General features: G+C 42.7%; 1 protein-coding gene and 1 long non-coding RNA gene across 12 annotated transcripts in view; both read right to left on the bottom strand.

Annotated features, from left to right (window-relative positions):
- Nucleotides 1–2557, bottom strand: part of LOC125266972 — a 105593-nt gene extending 103036 nt beyond the window's left edge. For 4 of the 11 annotated variants that reach the window (XM_048188141.1, XM_048188156.1, XM_048188157.1 and 1 more), the window contains exon 1: nucleotides 2221–2278. In XM_048188141.1, the coding sequence (XP_048044098.1) occupies nucleotides 2221–2263 (43 nt within the window). In that variant the 5' untranslated portion in view covers nucleotides 2264–2278. Of the gene's footprint in view, nucleotides 1–2220; nucleotides 2343–2431 lie in introns of those variants that run through there. The other 7 variants (XM_048188139.1, XM_048188147.1, XM_048188140.1 and 4 more) reach the window with 6 other exon arrangements.
- Nucleotides 2558–2857: 300 nt separating this feature from the next.
- On the bottom strand, nucleotides 2858–5819 carry LOC125266975. The gene is made up of 2 exons (XR_007184593.1): nucleotides 3742–5819; nucleotides 2858–2956 (listed from the first exon to the last, which is right to left on the bottom strand). It is a non-coding gene; the product is annotated as an uncharacterized LOC125266975 (long non-coding RNA).
- Between the last annotated feature and the right edge of the window lie 12394 nt (nucleotides 5820–18213).

Raw genomic sequence — 18213 nt, 5'->3', positions numbered from 1 at the left:
CTCCTCGTCGTGTGCTTTATAAACCAGGGAATTGTAACAGAATACTGGACCAAACAGTTAAGACAGATTGCGGCGTGTTTTTTGTTTGTTGTTTTCCGTGTCAGTGTTTTTCGTGTTTCACTTTTCGTTCCCGTCACGATGTACACACCCACACCCACCCACTGCCTTTGCAACTTTTTTTGTATGCCGGCCTCAACACCGCCACCAAGTCGCAGATGTCTGGGGAAGAACCTCGAAGGAGCTTCCCCGAATACGTGGAGTGGGTACTGGCGTCATGTGGATTGTTGTTGACCGTGGATTTCTGCGACAACACCAGTCCCACTCCCACTCCCACTCCAGTGCCCAGCCAGGAACCCTCAGACGGCGTGGAAAGTCAGTGCGACCCCAGCGAAGACAGAGAGGATTCTCTACCTCTAAATCCTGAGACTGTCTGCTCTATTTTAGATGAACTGGTCCCACCCAGCCTCCTTCTCCCACCTCCTCTCCAAACCCCTGATAATGACTTTGTTTGTTCTAGTCCCTCTGCTATTCAGCCTGTTCTCCAGCCCACAACCTTGCCTGCTACCCAGCCCTTGCTGTCTCACATCATGCCCTCAGCTCTACACCAGCCTCCTCTCAGTGGCGTGGCTACACCTGGGGCCTGCTGTGATCCAGCTTCAGGCGATGAGGATCCTGCGGCTCCGCCTCCAGCCTCAGGTCACGTCGTAACACCTCGACTCATCGTCTTGACTCCTACGCCGCTGCTCCTTCCACCCTCATCTACAGCAGTGACCATTGAGCATTTGGCTCCACTGGACTCCCTCGGTCCTGCAACTCCGCCTGGGTCAGACATCGCCATCACATCGCCACGGACCTACAGGTCGTTCGAGTTTCTCCGGCCCTCCACCCCTATGGCTCCGCCTTCTCTCAGACTCCGCCTCGGCCCTCAGTCGTTCCAGCTCCACCTCAGCCCTCCGGTACCCTGCTGCTGCCTTGGGGGGCCATCACTACGACTTCATCGCGGACTCCGAGGCCATCGGCACCACTCCGCTTCTTAGGCTCTCTGTCTTCGCTCAAGGATCCCTCTTCATCTGCTGCGCTGCTTCCACGCATACCCAAAGTTGTTTGAAGCGTTTCACCACCTCGGCTCCTCCCTCCAGCAACACCGCCGTGGATCGCTGTCCTGGCTGTGGCCTGGAGCAACACCTGGACTTCTCCTCCACCACCTGCACCTCCCTGGACTTCACTACCATCTGTACCTCCCTGGATTTCTGCACCTCCCTGGACTTCACCATACTACAACCTTCTACCAGAATTTCGCCCACATTAGTCTCATTCCTTTCATCTCACGGCGCGAGGGGGCGATTATGTTACATGCACACTGCAGCCCTAATGCACTCTGTTTTGGACTCATTTTGGACTTGTTGTTGTTCTATTTCCCACCACTAGTCATTCACCATGGTAACTGATCACCTCATCACATCCAGCTGTGTCTAATCACCCACCTTGTTATCCCATGTATATAAGCCCTGTGTTTCCAGTCATGTGTTGTCCAGTATTGTTCTTGTATACTTTGGTGTGTTTTCCTGTATGTTCCTGATCTCTCCATCCTAGTAAAAGACTTGTTTTGATTAGATCTCCTCATCGTGTGCTCTATACAGCAGGGTATTGCAACATTCCCGGATTACATTTCCTGCAATCACCTGCACTCACTTCACCAATCAGTAATCACCTCACCTAGCTGCAGCACATTATCGGCACTATTTAAGACACTCACATCCTGTCATACTTTGCGAGGTCTTGTTTCACCCTTGTGTACAATCCTGCCTGCACGCCTGCCTGCCAGCACGTACTGTGACTACGACTCTACCTGTCCCTTGCTGTTCCTGTTTGCCCCTGTTTTGACCTGGCCTGTACGACTGTACTCTCATTCAATAAAGCTTGCATTTGGATTCGAACCTATTTCCCGCTTCGTTACAAATACAGTACATTGTGCCCTATTTTTACTTTGTTTTTAGTACAGTATTCATTGCTCAAGCAAGTCTGGGGAAAAAGTGTTCTCTGAACTCTGTATTTTACTGTGACAGTTGTGCCCACATTTCTCCTACATTGTAAATTATTATTAGTAATGTCTGCATGATTAGTTTTCATACACAAATTAAACTCAGAGGTAAACCTGAAGCTTAAAAAGTTGAACAATTTTGGCCAGCACCTCATCATTCCTGTTGCATTTCAACAAACCTTCATCTTCATTGAACAGACAGTCCACAGTGAGTGTATTCATCCTGGTCACACATCTGCTGCTGTCTGGTATATGATCTTCTCTGGCTCAAATGTGTGATGAAGCACCATGAAAATAGCTGCTTTGGATGCAGTTTCAAATAAAGATACAATAAGATGTGTATTTCTGCTAATAGGGTCTATACATTAATATCTTAAATCTTGAAGTTACCTGAACAGTAATTAAGTTCATTCAATGCAGCATCAATGTCAGTTCCTGCCCGTGAAAAAATGGTGCAGAAGACCAAAATCCCATCGCACACTTTCACACTGTGCACCTCCTTCAAACCAGGTCTTTGTCGAAGGAGATGATGTAAAATCTGGTTCCGTAAATTGCATGACTTTCCCGTCTCAATTATAAAGTATTTTCCTTTAAAATGAAGAACAGAGTGTGTTATTATATATATTTGGAATAGGAACTTCAGGTTTCAATACAAAGTTATAGTATTTTGTGACAAGTAGGCTAAGATAAGACCAAAAAAATATGAACAAACCAGCATGGGTAACTTAAGTCACAACAACTATCTTATAAAGTCTTGTTATGAATAATGTTTTCTCTATTATGCTTACTTTACTAATTTAATAATCCGAAATCTTACCTTCAATCATTTTATTTTCCAGCATCATTTTTTGCTTGTCTTTCTTTCTCTTAAAAAACTGTCCTTTGTACTGGTTATCCGAGTGTTGTTTAGTCACCCTGAAACAAATTTAAATACACTTAATTATTACTTTATTAGTTGATCACTATTATTAGAAATAAGTCAGAATGTGATCATCTGCTTCTATCATCAGCGTATCCATGACCATGATATCAACTTCATCAGTGAGACTGTTGTATTGTGCTACTCTTTACTGCCCTCTGTATGTCAGACTAAAAATAACCAAATATCTTTATCGCTTTCACTTTAATTTTTTAAATTTTCATTAAGAGAAAAAACACCGAATATGTTTGCTGCATGTGTGATATGAAATCATGTATTTTACAAAGGAATAACATTCTCAAAATCTTGTAATAAAACTAATATTACTCTTTAACAGTTCAGTCAAAGCTTTAGGACGTCTGCGTTAACACGGTATTCAATCATTACATCTAGCATATTTATGCTTCTCGAAGCCCAATGATAACACACTCTCACAGTCCACGCATATAAAAGACAAACACATACAAATATTGTCACAGTTATGTTTGGTTGCAGAGTGCATCGGGTCTACTGTTCCTGCTCGCTGTCTCTAAAAGTCCATTCACTTTTATTGTTGCTCTATTTGTGAAAAGGATCAGATGGTAGACCGATGGTAAAAAAAAAAAAAAAAAAAAAAAAAAAAAAAGCAAGCTGGCTGCATGTATTTTTACATTTAAGGTATGTTACCCTTTCCTCATTCCCTGCATTGTTGGGCATTTTTTCAACATGACAATGAGGATACGCATTCTCCCAAGGTGAAAAACCTTCATGTATTGCATTCAATCTTAACACTCTTGAGCACCTGGGGGGGATTCTGTAGAGACGAGTTGAGCAACACTCCCCAATAAAGATCAGGGCATATGTTGCACACACAGAAGAGGCGGGGACTTCTGGTGGCACATATATTGTTTTATTGCTTAAACACGCTGTAAACACACATAAACAGAGATAAGAATTAGTTATCTTCAACTGTATATTAGTGACTGCCAGAGTGGCTTCTTCATATATAAAATAAGCTTTCTCTCAATAAACACACTTTGCACAATCTTATGACAATACATCAAAAGAGAATGAGAATACATTGCTATATACTATCTGTAACGCATTAACATTACATCAAACAGACAATACTCAATAAACATACACAAATGGTGTATAAGCACTTTGTTTCCTTTTTAGTAGACTATATTTCTCTCTGTGTGCTCTGTTGTAAACGATCTCTATCAGCAATTTAGTTGTCCCTAACCAATGACAGATTTATAGAACACAAACATAACAATAAACAAATATCAACTCTTTTATAACAACGAGTGATTGCAATTATATTGTCTAACGACATTAAGCACTAGTAATATTATGTCGTGATGTCTCGCGCGGCCTCCACCAGCGCAGCGGGGTCGGCCGCCTCTCAGCCGCGATTGCGCAATCCATCGCGCGGGCGCCGCCGGCCGCATATCTATCGCTTTAATATACAAATTCATCAAACTAACACATATAACTAACGTATAAACATTTTATGAACACAAACTGTGATGCCACATCACTCATCTTACCTGTAAACACACATAAACAGAGATAAGAATTAGTTATCTTCAACTGTATATTAGTGACTGCCAGAGTGGCTTCTTCATATATAAATGAAGCTCTATATCCTGCGGCTCACGATCACCCTCTAGCGTCATCCGCCAGCGTTTACAGGTCTAAGTGATGTTCAAGTTGGCATCCTTGCACAGTACTACATACAAATATATTTTCATATACATTTAACGTAAGAACTATATTTAACAAATGATAACTAATAATATTAATGATAACAATACATACATGACTACTTGAGTTCATATCACTACACATATGTAACCCTTTTCACCATATGCTCGTGATGAGATGTACGTTATACAGCAACGTATAAAGTATTGAACCCTCTTAACCCTAATGCTTGGTAAAATGGTGAAAGAGACATTCCATTGTATAATAACCCTGTCTAAGAACACTATAATTTTCACTATATCTTTGCTCATCAATGGGTACCTGAAAGAATATTATTGGTTTTAAAATATAGAATAGTACCACAGAAAACACTGAGCTACACAAATACAATGGCTGGTGAAAGAATAAACAACAAGATCGCCATAGCTCAATGATTTGTATTATACAAAACTCACATAACAGTTGAACAGCAAAAAGCAAATATGAAAATAAAATCCAAATTAGAAAACACCCCCGAAGTCATAAGTCTGTGATAACCTGAGTGCACTCTTATTTTTCAGTTCTTTTAGCAGGCCTAGTTAGTTCGTTGGCGCGCTTAATGTTGGAGCTCATAAAATGAAGAAAGCAACAATACCTCCTGGTGTAGAGTGAAGAAAAAAACACGGATCCTACCGCGATTGTAACTCTCTCTCTCCTCAGGCGAACTCCGTTTGCAAGCGGCACAGCAAGGGTTAATCAGCGTCGTCCGTCCAGCATCGACAGCCAACCGGTCCCCAATGAAGAAAACATCTGCGTCAGCCAGCGAATCTCGTCCCGATATTGTCTTCCCTCGTCCAGCATGCAAACGATGTGTATGCGGTCACTCCCGCGACCGTATGAAAAAATGTTACTGCAAAACCACGAGCTAATTTAGTCAGAGAGGCTAACAGGCATAAGCTCGCATCACAGTCCAAAACCACACAACTCCGGTGGCATTTCACTTTCCCTCAGTCACAAACTCCCACGCAGAAAGCGCGGTTTCTGACAAAACAATTATAGTCCAACTTAAAGCGTTAAACCCACATTAATAGGCCTTTTCACAAGAATCGGAAATCACGTGACGCAGGGTAAAGTTAGTTCCGCTATGCGTCTACGGCTATTAGATTGATATGCTCTTTTCTCAAATATCGCTTCTTACCTTTTCTGTTTTGTCTGTTTTCCAAGTCGCTTTTGTATAATCTACAAAGAAATTATTTTCTACTGGTTTGTAGCTTGTACGGCCGCTATAAGACCGTTGCTCGAATTTACCGGCAGGTGGATTTATTACGAGCTGTCATACAGTAAAGGCTACGCAGCTCATTCAGCAATTCCCCCGACCGTATTACGTACGACGAACATTATTTATATAATTTATTCATAAAAAAAACCTCCCAGTATATACTTTAATGGGGAATATAAAATCGAGATACATAATATTGTCGTGAGTTTAATATGTTTTAAAAATATAGCATGTGATCTCATATGGCATCACATCCCACATTCAAGCATATGTTATAACTAATCCTGATCGATTAAAATGATTAAACTAAGACATAATTAATTTCCAACATCACACTGTACAACTATCAGTCTTTGCATTATTGTTGCAACAGCACAATAATACTGCGCATACACACTTTAAGATGATGACGACAGGAAAATGAGTGAGAGACTTAAGTGTTTATATCATAGACTGTAAGGTTTATATCCAGAAATATCAGGGTGCGAGCAGTCCTGTTTCATGAATCGGAGGATCAGGCTTGCGTGATAAGGGAGCTTCCAGCTGATCATTTCCCCAGCACGTCGCTATTTATCCACCCTAAATAGCACTGAATATTACACATAGACTACTATTTAGGATGGATAGTATGCACTTTGAGACGCAGGCACTGTCTTTACAGCACATGGAACACGATATGCACAGCCGCGCCAAACAGGCACGAAGAATATAACCAGTTTAACCGCCATCACTTCAAATTATTTATTAAATTTAGCTCTTAATGAGAGCTCTGTAGTCTCACCAATAATATACCAAGAACGTTCAAACATTTTCATGACATTTAATTCGTAAAACGACTTTGATTCCCAAGCTGGTTCTGATCGAGGCTATCACTGTAACCGGAAAAAACTTTTACACTAGTGATGTGTCGTTCTTGAACGATTCGTTCATTTTGAACGAATCTTTAATGTGACTCGGGAAGAACGAGTCGTCTCGGGGGGTGATTCGTTCAGTCGCGCATGTGCAATATCCTACAGGTTCTGTACTGCTAGAAGTAGTTCACCTGATGATTCAATTGATTAGTTCATTTCATGAGTCTTTCGGGTTTTGAGTCGTTCCTTAATCACGTGACAGACCCATACGCTATGCATTCTGAGCCGGAAAGAGAATTGATTAGTTCTTTTTATGAGTCTGTCGGGTTTTTGAGTCGTTCCTTAATCACGTGACATACCCATACACTATGCTGTGTGACCCAAGCACATTATATTTATTAGTAAATAACGTTAACTCTCCAGTTTTGTTTGAGTTTGTGTTACAACTGTTAAAGCTGAAGTTATCATAACCTTGATGTTTTAAACTAACATTAATAATTCAAATTCAAAATGTTATTTGCTTTTAATTTATGTCATTATGTCCTTTTTGAGCAATCTTCTTATATTAGACCAATATGTCAAGTCTGCCTAGGAAAAGCAATTATTATAACAGCAAACTCAAAATTGGAGTAAAAATGAACAAACTAGGCTATAAATACTTTGTATTGTAGGCTTGGATTATTATATTATTATATAGCCTAGTGTTTATTTACAGATAGACAGTCAAAAAGATAAATTAATCAATATTTTATTTATAACAGGGCTTTATTTATTTATAATAACACACCACAGATCCTCAAGAAACAGTAACAAAAACAGTGACAGAAATGTCAGAAATAGCGTATAGGTATGTCACGTGATTAAGGAACGACTCAAAACCCGAAAGACTCATGAAGAGAACTAATCAATTCTCTTTCCGGCTCAGACTGCATTGGTTTAGCATGGGACTGCCTGTCACGTCATTAAGGAATGACTTAAACCCGAAGACTTGTCAGACAAGAGGTGAGGTGAGCTTAATCAGCTTGTCATAAACTGAAGACCCAGGTAATGAATTAATCATTTCTGAATCTTATAGCATTGTAGTTTTGTATTGTTTGTAGTGGGATCAACGTTTGCATAAGTAGTAGATGTGTTGGGGAAGTAACACGTAACATTTTAATTACATTTTGCTAAAATGAACTAAATGAACTAAATGACTCGAAAAAAGATTCGTTCATTTTGTTGAACGAGACTCAAAAGTCCGAGTCAGTAAAATGATCCGAACTTCCCATCACTATTTTACACTGCGTGGATCGTTCCCCAATAGGGTCTAGCTGCAGCCTGAGGGGGCGAGTGGAGCTCCACTCTCGAACAGGAAATACGTCACCTCCACTAGTTTAATTACTGTATTTGCATTATTGTAAGGGTAGGTTTAGGGTTGGTGTAGGTGTAGACGTTAGTAAAACAAGTATTTGCATTACAGTAAAGGGTAGGTTTAGGGTTGGGGTAGGTGTAGACGTTAGTAAAACACAAGTGGAGGTGACGTATTTCCTGTTTGAGAGTGGAGCTCCACTCGTCCATGGTCTGCAGCCAGACCCTTCTCCTCGTTCCGGAAGCCAGAAACCCGGAAGTGTGAAATTGGCCTATAGCAGACTAGCCCTCGTGCTCACTCTCATGCTCAGTTCTCGTTTTTTTCTTTTTTTCCCTTTTTTCCCGTTTTCGTTCTCGCCTCTCGCGGGATTTCACATAGTTCAACAAGATACTTCATTAAATCACTAAATCTCTAACATTAACAGACTGATTAATGAGCTTCTCTTATGTAATGAACCATCCTTAAACATTTTTAAAGAGAACACAAAACTTAACTGTTAAATTACCAGGCACATCTGAACAGCACAAAAATAATTAAATGATAAATCTTCTTGCATATGCATTAAACACTTTATCAAACAAAATACAATAACCCATATATTTCAGAAATAAACAAAATAACAAAAAGACTGATATTGATCAGGTCATTACACATATAAGGAGCTCATCATCCAGGAGTTAAACACGACAGATGTGACAATTTGTCATGAACTTGTACACTCAGTGCCAAGGAGGGTCAGAGCAGTATATTCAAAATTATGGAGGGCATACTAAGTGCTAGAGTATTATACATTTGTTGAATTAAATTCAGGGTATACTCATTTCTGCAATCCATAATTTAAACAAAATTGGCTAATTTACTTATTTTATGGCTGGAACCTGCAGAGTTGGTTCCAGCCCCTGAGGCCTCTCCAGTCCTCGAGTCAGTTCCAGTCTCTCCCCCGAGCCCAGAGGGTGCTCCAGACCCTGCTCCAGCCCAGAGACCCGTAGCTCCTCCCAATAATGATGTCAGGACAGAATGATGTCAGGGTTCTGTGTCTGTTTCCTGTTTACATTTTTGAGTTTTGATCCGTTTCCCTGCTCTGTTCATGTATTATTTGGTTGGTCTTTATTTCTTTTGTTCAGTTTTCCTGCCACTTGTTTTTTTTTTTTTTTCCCTTAGTTATCCTGATTTGAGTTTTAGTCCCAGCTGTCCCTTGTTAATTAGCCTCATTTGCCCCTCTGTTTTCCCGATATATATTTCCTGTGTTCTCTCTCAGTGTTTGTTGGTCCTCGTCTTTGTACCACGTCTGTTATGTTTTATGCTTGGTGTCTGTAGTGTTTTCCCAGTTTCTGGAATTAAAGCTGCTTCATTGGATTCTCCCTCATTGAGGTTTTTTTTTTTTTTTTTTTGATAGGATAATTAAACAATATACAAATATTGTAAATACAGTTGGCCACTCTTGTGCAGGGTCTACAACAAGGGTACAAATCTTTGCATTAAAGTTGTATTCTTTAAAATGTATTCTGATTTGTAAATTTGAGGGGAAAAAATAACTGAACCAAAAATGACAGAGTAAGGAACTTGAATTTTAACTTGTAGACATTTTATTCTGTAATTTGATGTAAAACCGTTTCAGTTTTGATTTCTTGGAAATGCTCTGCTGTGATCAACCCAATACATTGCATAACTGTCTTGGAGTTGTAAGGTAATGCAAAACAAGGTAGATAAACAAAGCAGATTTGATATTAGTAACAAGTTTCTTCTATGAAGCTCAGGTGCATTTGCACAGTACAGTTTTGTTTCCATGTTTCAATGACAATGAGGATATGCATTCTCCTTCATGTATTGCACTCAGTCTTAACACTCTTGAGCACCTGTGGGGGATTCTGTAGAGACGAGTTGAGCAACACTCCCCAATAAAGATCAGGGCATATAAGGAGCTCATCATCCAGGAGTTAAACACGACAGATGTGACAATTTGTCATGAACTTGAACACTCCGTGCCAAGGAGGGTCAGAGCAGTATATTCAAAATGAAGGAGGGCATACTAAGTGCTAGAGTATTATACATTTGTTGAATTAAATTTAGGGTATACTCATTTCTGCAATCCATAATTTAAACAAAACTGGCTAATTTACTTATTTTATGGCTATTAATGACATATATTTCTCAGTTTTTATTATGTATATGTTTAATACGTTTTAGTTTTGCCATCATTTCCATTAATTGGGGACTTAAGCTATCTGTCAGAGCTACTCCACCCCTACAGTTTTTTGAAGAGTTGAAGATGCTTCATTGAGCCCCTCCTCAGTGGACAGCAAGCCAAATTAGCTAACCTAATACCCTAAAGATTATATGAGCAAATGAACTCGTTAACTATTTTTAAATCTTCTCTTAAAACGTACCTTTTTTTCTTTAGCTTTTAATTCAGTATGAGTATATGATGTGAATGTATGTTGCACTTTGTACTTTTTTTTTTCCTTCGCTTTATTGTTCAGCACTTTGGTCAGCCATGCTTGCTTTTTTTAAATGTGCTATATAAATAAAACAACCTTGAACCTTGAACCTAATTGTATTAGTGATCATAAAGAAAATACATATTTTGTATTTGTTCAGAGGGGTGTACTCATTTATGCTGTGCACTGCATGTGCTTTGTCTAGCTCATGTGTAGGTTTTATAATAAGGCAATGCTACCGTGTACTATTTTAATGAATGTGTCCTTTATCAGGTATTCTGAAAGCTTAGGCAGCTGACTTGTTGCCTTGCTGCTCTAAGCCAATGACCTCATTCAGAGTTACCTTCCATATATTAATTAAAGGTGCCTAGAATCTATATTTCACAAGACGTAATACAAGTCTAAGGTGTCCCCAGAATGTGTCTGTGTAGTTTCAGCTCAAGATTTTTTTTATTATAGCATATTTTAACTGCCTATTTTGGGGTGGGATTAAAAATGCTCTGATTCAGTGTGTGTACACCAAGCGGCAGCCTCCCCCAGTTTCTCATGAAGCCAATACGGAAGTGACTTAAAGTGTCATGAAACCCCAAAACACTTTTTTTGAGATGTAAACAGATATGTATAGGCTGCACATCATTGAAAACACTAAAGGTACTCATTAATATTATTCATAAGTGAAAAATAGTTATTTTTGCATTTTTCAGAGCGATTTCTGTCTTCTGGTTTAAAAGCTGAGTCGGAGCAACATCACAAAATCTGACGTAATCGTGTACTTTCGGCCCAAGTATGGGCATGGTCGAATATGCTGACGTAGACCGTTTCGAGTGATTCTCGACATATATTCATGACATAAAGCTCATTTAAGCCAATCACTGCGCTGTAGTATGCATAAGATTATAATTGCGGTATTATGCATGAGTAAGTAGCCTATCACTTCTCTCGCCTTGGTCTCTTGTCATTCAGAGACATATCGTTGATGTTCATTTCCTCAGTGCTACAACACAATGTGTTGTCTTGAGATGCGACCAGAGCAGAGGTTTGTGTGCATGTGGATTGTTTTGCTGTAATCTACCAGCACAAATGGAAAATATGTTCGCGTGAGATCGCATTACAGATTGAGAATTCAAATGTCACAAAAGTACTGTTCATTCACCTCTGCCTGCTCTAGCTGCGTTCAGACACACGAGCCGTAGGCTATGTTTCCCTCAGCACAGCAGCATATGTGTTGTTTGTATTTTGCTCGCGATGCGGTCAGAGCTGGAGCTTGAATACGAACACATGAAAAATACGATTGTTATGATATAGCCTACAGGCGGAGCGCATATGATCGGTTTCAGCACGGAGCTTTTATATCCACTAGCCACATGGATTATAGCTCATATACAGAATAAAGTATCCGTGTTTAAAGTTTTTATTTCACACATTCTCCTGCACCAAACATTAACCAGCACGGTGTTGTTATGCACACATATTTCATCAAGTCTTCTTCAAATTAATTATATGTGCAAACTGGACACTGATACAGTGGTGTAGCCTATCTGAACGCGACGACACGATTATTCTAATAGACAAAAGACTGATTTTGAGACTGCAGTGCTCGTAAACGTAATCAAAGTAGCCTATTATTAGCCCTATTAAATATTCTTTCGCATTTCTCCCTTGTGCTTGGGAGTTTGTTGTCATTTTCTCCGTGCTCATATATTAATATTCATTATTCTGTATAATGAGTGTGTTGTATATCTGTGCTTCATTGGTTGTTCTCTCCCCTCTTCTCCCCCTCGACACTCCCACTTTTCCAGAGCTTTACACACCCATTTTAACAGACTTTTTTGAGCTTTGAGGTGTGAACGACCAGGGTAAAACAGGGGGGTTTCATGACCCTTTAAACTGCAATTCATCGACTTGCCGCTAGGGACAGGCTGAAGACAGGCAAAAGAGAACAAAATCTCATTGAGTCCCATGTTAAAATGGCCAAGTTTACAGCAGAAAAAAAACATGTTTACAGCCTGGATCAAATTATGGTTTTGGTCTATACTGCTAATTTTGCCCTTCACAATGGTATATAATATACGATCATATAGAGTTTTACATCATAAACATTGCACAGGTTGCATAATTTCTTGAAGAACAATGATGGAGAGCAGATCATTCAGAATGAATGCCTGTAGTTTCTTTCTCTTAGATAAACCTGTTCTGAGCTGTAAAGCCAGGTGGCAACGTTTTCTTTCCAACTGCTATCAATTTTCCAGAAATAAAGTGAACTGGCAAATGGCACGTTCATACTGCAGTGGACAGGACACCCTGCTGTTCATCCTGGGGAATGACACAGGGAGTGGGTTTGTGATGATAAAGACTCACACATCAAAAAAACAAAACAAACATAAACAGGATATGATCAATTGTATATAATCTGATGTAATGTCTGTTTTGCTTCATTGAGGATTTTATTGTCTCTTCATCTGAATACTGGATTGGTCTTACAAATGCGATAACGTCTCGGTTACAAAGGTAACCCTCGTTCCCTGAAGGAGGGAACGGAGACGCACGTCGGACAGACTGACAAATAGGAATCTCGCTAGAGAGGCCAATCTACTTCGAGTGTAACTAAAACGAGCCAATGCACATTGGCATGCAATCATATGCATCAGCTGCTCACCTCGCAGTGCGGGTATTTAATGAGCAACAGGTGCATTGTATCTTCAGGTTTTCGCTGAGGAGCCGAACAGGTTAGGTGGCAGCATCAGCGGGGTACAGCGACTGTGGCGACGGGACGTACGTCTCCATTCCCTCCTTCAGGGAACGAGGGTTACCTTTGTAACCGAGACGTTCCCATTCAGTCGGTCACGTTCGAAGTACGTCGGACAGACCGATGAATAGGAATCCCTACCAAAGCGTCACAGGAGCTGCCTCCTTCCAGCGCTCTGAAGTAAGCCACCTGACACACCTGACTCCAACTCGATGAGAGGTGGGTTCTCCCAGAGGGAAAGACACAAGCTTTGTTTAGGAGCAACCGTGGAACCAACCATATGGGATCCCCGTAGGGTCACACATATGGAACCCAGCCTAAATCCGGTTCTCAAGGATGCAACGGAGTATAGGCCTGGCGCCAGATGCTCCACCACGTCGGCTGCCGAAGGGAGATCAGAGGACTCAACAGGTTCTGCCTTTTAGGGACTCTCTGGAGAAAAAAGCGCATGTAGCGCAGCAAGCCGACACTAAGCCGGGGCCTCTCCGTGCCTCTGACCTGAGGCGAGAACACGGGAGGAGACCGGCTCGACATGTAGGCTATAGTATCTAGCGAACGTGTTAGCTCTACAAATGTCTGTCAGCGAGGCACCACGAGCCAGCGTCCAGGAGGATGCGACACCTCTCGTGGAGTGAGCATGCAACCTGAGCGGGCAGGGCACGCCCTGGCTTACCAAGCTCATCCACTATCCAGTGGGCCATCCTCAGCTTGGAGACAGCCTTTCCCTTCTGCTGGCCTCCATAACAGACAAAGAGCTGGTCTGAGGTCCTGAAGCTTTGAGTTCTGTCTATGTACAGTCGCAGAGCACGAACTGGACAGAGCAAAGCCAGGGCTGGGTCTGCCTCCTCCGAGGGCAGCGCTTGCAGGCTCACTACCTGGTCCCTGAAGGAGGGAGTGGTGGGAACCTTGGGCACATAGCCAGGCCGGGGTCTCAGTACCACGTGGCTGTCACCCGGCCCGAACTCTAGGCATGATTCGTCGACCAAAAATGACTGCAGGTCCCCTACTCTCTTGATGGAGGTCAATGCAACCAGCAGCAAAGTCTTCAAAGATAGAATCTTTAAGTCTGCTGATTGCAAGGGCTCAAAGGGAGCAATCTGGAGTGCTCATAGCACCAGAGCAAGGTCCCAAGAGGGTATGGAGGGGGGTCGAGGAGGATTTAACCGTCTCACCCCCCTAAAGAACCTGACGACCAGGTCGTGCTGACCAACAGATTTGCCATCTATGTGGTCGTGGTAAGCGGAGATCGCAGCAGTATGGACTTTGAGGGTGGAGGGGGACAGCCTACGCTCCAACCCTTGCTGCAAGAAGGAAAGCACGACTCTGATTGAGTATCTTCGGGGGTCTTCTCGGCGAGAAGAGCGCCACTCGACGAACAGGTTCCACTTCGAGGCGTAAGCACATCTCGTAGACGGTGCACGTGCCGAAGTGATGGTGTTAAGTACCTCGGGGGGTAAGTCACCTAGAACCTCCGCGTCCCGTCCAGGGATCAGACATGGAGTTTCCAGAGGTCTGGACACGGGTGCCAAAGAAGGTCCTTCCTCAGAGGAATGGGCCAGGGAGGGGCTGTCGCGAGGAGTGAGAGTTCTGGGAACCAGGTCCGGTTGGGCCAATAGGGCGTAACTAACAAAGACTCCTCGTCCTCCCTGACTTTGCACAGGGTCTGTGCAAGTAGGCTCACTGGGGGAAACGCATATTTGCGAAGGCCCCGGGGCCAGCTGAGTGCCAGTGCATCTGTCCCGAGTGTTCCCTCGGACAGGGAGTAAAACAACTGGCAGTGGGAGGTTTCTGGTGAGGCAAACAGGTCTACCTGAGCCTCTCCGAACTCTCTCCAGATCAGCTGGACCACCTGGGGGTGGAGTCGCCACTCTCCTGGCAGCGCAGCTCATGATAGCTCGTCGGCCACACGGTTGAGCACACCGGGGACATGAATGGCATGAAGCGACCTCAGATGCTTCTGACTCCAAAGGAGGAGATGGCGGGCGAGTTGCGACATGCGACGGGAGCGCAGATCACCTTGACGGTTGATGTACGCAACGGCCGCAGTGTTGTCCGTACGGACCAGTACATGCTTGCCCCGTAGCAACTCGAGGCAGTTGATATTCCAATGCAGATGGGGTCCCGTCCAAACCCCTGACACTGCATGCCCGTTGTACGTGGCACCCCAGCCGGTGGCAGAAGCATCTGTGAATACCACAGCATGCCGGGACACTTGTTCTAGGGGCACTCCTGCCCAGAGAAACAAAGGGTCCAACCACAGACTGAAGGCTTGGCGGCACTCCTGAGTGATTGGCACCCGGAACGTGCCGAGTTGCCACGCCCATCTCGGGACTCGGCCATGAAGCCAGTGTTGAAGCGGTCTCATATGAAGCAGACCGAACGGGGTTACTGCTGCTGCAGCCACCATATGCCCCAGGAGTCTCTGAAAGAATTTCAGTGGGACCGCTCTCCTGCCGTTGAACATATTCAGGCAGTTCAACACCGACTGAGCACGTTCCTCTGTGAGGTGTGGTATCTGTTTGACCAAATCCAACTCCATACCGAGAAAAGAGATCCTCTGCACAGGGGAGAGTTTGCTCTTTTCCCAGTTGACCTGAAGACCCAACTGGCTGAGGTGTCTGAGCACCAAATCCCTGTGTTCGCACAACTGCTCCTGAGACTGTGCTAGAATGAGCCAGTCGTCGAGATAGTTGAGAATGCGAACACCCTGTTCTCTCATGGGAACAAGGGCTCCCTCCACGACTTTCGTGAAGACGTGGGGAGACAGGGCCAGCCCGAAGGGTAGGACTGATATGCTCAACCTTCGTTTCTGCATGAGCATTTTGAACGGTAGCTTGTGAAGGCTCCGATTCAAAACTTGCAGATCCAGGATAGGTTGTAACCCACCGCTCTTCTTGGGTACAATGAAGTAGGGACTGTAGAACCCTGACCTCATATCGGCTGGAGGGACCAGCTCTATCGCGTCCTTCGTCAGTAGGACCGCGATCTCTGCACACAAGACAGGGGCATCGACATCTTTCACTGTAGTGAAGTGAATGCCCCTGAACTTGGGGGGATGCCGGGCGAACTGAATCGCATAGCCGAGCCTGATGGTTCGAATGAGCCAGCGAGACAGACTGGGGAGCGCTAACCAGGCTCGCAGAGACCGTACAAGCGGGATCAAAGGGACCGCAGGCATACCCGTGAGGTGAAACACAGGGGCGCGGCTCGGGAGGCTATCTTAACGAGGCGGCTCATAGCAGGGTCTGAGTGTGCTGTGCACACTTACCTGGTTCCACAGTCGGGCAGGGGGCTAAGGAGAGGCTTTGGCTGCCTTCTCAAACTGCACACTGCTGCCCTCTGGCGAAAGAAGAGGGGGATGAGAGTGGTGAGGTTTTTCTCCTCCTACTGCTCTCCAAGCCCTCTTCAGACCTGGAGATGGAGGAACTGCTCTTTTTTTTTTTTTTTTTTTTTTGGAAATTTGGGAACAGAAACAAACCCAATAAAAGGATTTACCACCCGGCCCTCCTCCGGGGTGTGGAAAGAGCAGCCCCACCCATCTCTGGGTCGCCCGTCTCAGGGGTGATTTTCTCACCAACCATTAAACAGCAGCAGAGACAGGAGCTGTCATCTCCCCGCAACGGACACAGTAGAGCAGGATGGGCCGGAGTTTTTTGCAGGTGACGACACCCTTGGCGACGAGCACACTGAGGGGCGGCCCAAGAGGAACTCAATAGTTTGTCAATTTGTGTGTTGAAAGCTTTTATAATGCTACTCTGTGCGTTCGCTTGGCAGCTGCTATGAGACACTTGTTGCACTCTGCAGTAAGATAGATCGATATTAGTCATGGTAAAACATGGTACTCACTGTAAATCAAGAGAACGAGATAAATAAGACTTACTGTGTTGAGCTATATAACATGATTAATTTTCTGTTAATGAATGTATCCAAACAGTTGCCCATCTGTCTAATAAAACACATAATATACTAAAGTGTCTTTGATGTTTCCATGGTTTCCAAAAAATTAAACCGGAAATCGACGGTAATGATGTCATTTATAGGCGACGCACGGACACGGTCTGTGTCCTGGTTAAAATTGCTTATTTCTCTGGATTTAGACAATTTTGGAATTTTTTGGGGGATAATGTAAGTACACAAGTTAACAAAATATATAACATTGTTCTAGTGTTTTTTGGATATTTTAATCTAAAAATCCTACATATTTGTGCCTTTAACTGGTTGCATATGTCAGATATATTGATTGACTCGGGCAGAGAAAAGCTGTTGCTATCAAACATTAATCAAGTCAGTGTAATGGTGAAGGGATAGATCAAATAGGCCGATTGATGGAAGATTTGCGAGGAAATTTCATGCTCCCTTGTAAAAGTATTTTGTAGTATTTTTATAATACAAATATACAGTAGTTTATTTTGATACATGGTGTGGCTGCTGTATATTGTAGTTTATTTTGAAACACTTAAAATTAAGGTATTTGGTATTTTATTTTAAAATACATTTTGATGTATTTTTGCCCAACCCTGCAGCAGGCACGTAAAAGTTTGTAACTCATCCATAGCCTCAGATTACATGGTTTTATCATAGTTTTTACTGTTATTGACAGTGTGCTTTTTAGAGTGTATATTTGCAGTTCAATAGTTTCATGGTGAAACAATTTTGACAGTTAATTTGACATTGGAATTGGTAAAAGTTACAAACTCTAAAAATGCTGGGTTAAAAACAACCAAAGTTAGGTTGAAAATGGACAAACCCAGAAATTGGGTAGTTTTAACCCAGTGGTTGGGTTAAATGTTTGCCCAACATGCTGGGAAGTTTTATTTAACCCAATATTGTTTAAAAATTACTATTTGGCTGGCTTAAAATGAAACCAATATAGGTTGAAAAAAAAAAAATCAGACACATAATTACTAGAGGCAACAGTAA

The sequence above is a fragment of the Megalobrama amblycephala genome, linkage group LG4 (genome assembly GCF_018812025.1).
Source record: "Megalobrama amblycephala isolate DHTTF-2021 linkage group LG4, ASM1881202v1, whole genome shotgun sequence".
NCBI classification, from domain to species: domain Eukaryota; kingdom Metazoa; phylum Chordata; class Actinopteri; order Cypriniformes; family Xenocyprididae; genus Megalobrama; species Megalobrama amblycephala.
The sequence above is the reverse complement of the archived record's forward strand: the minus strand, read 5'-3'. Positions and strand labels throughout refer to the sequence as shown.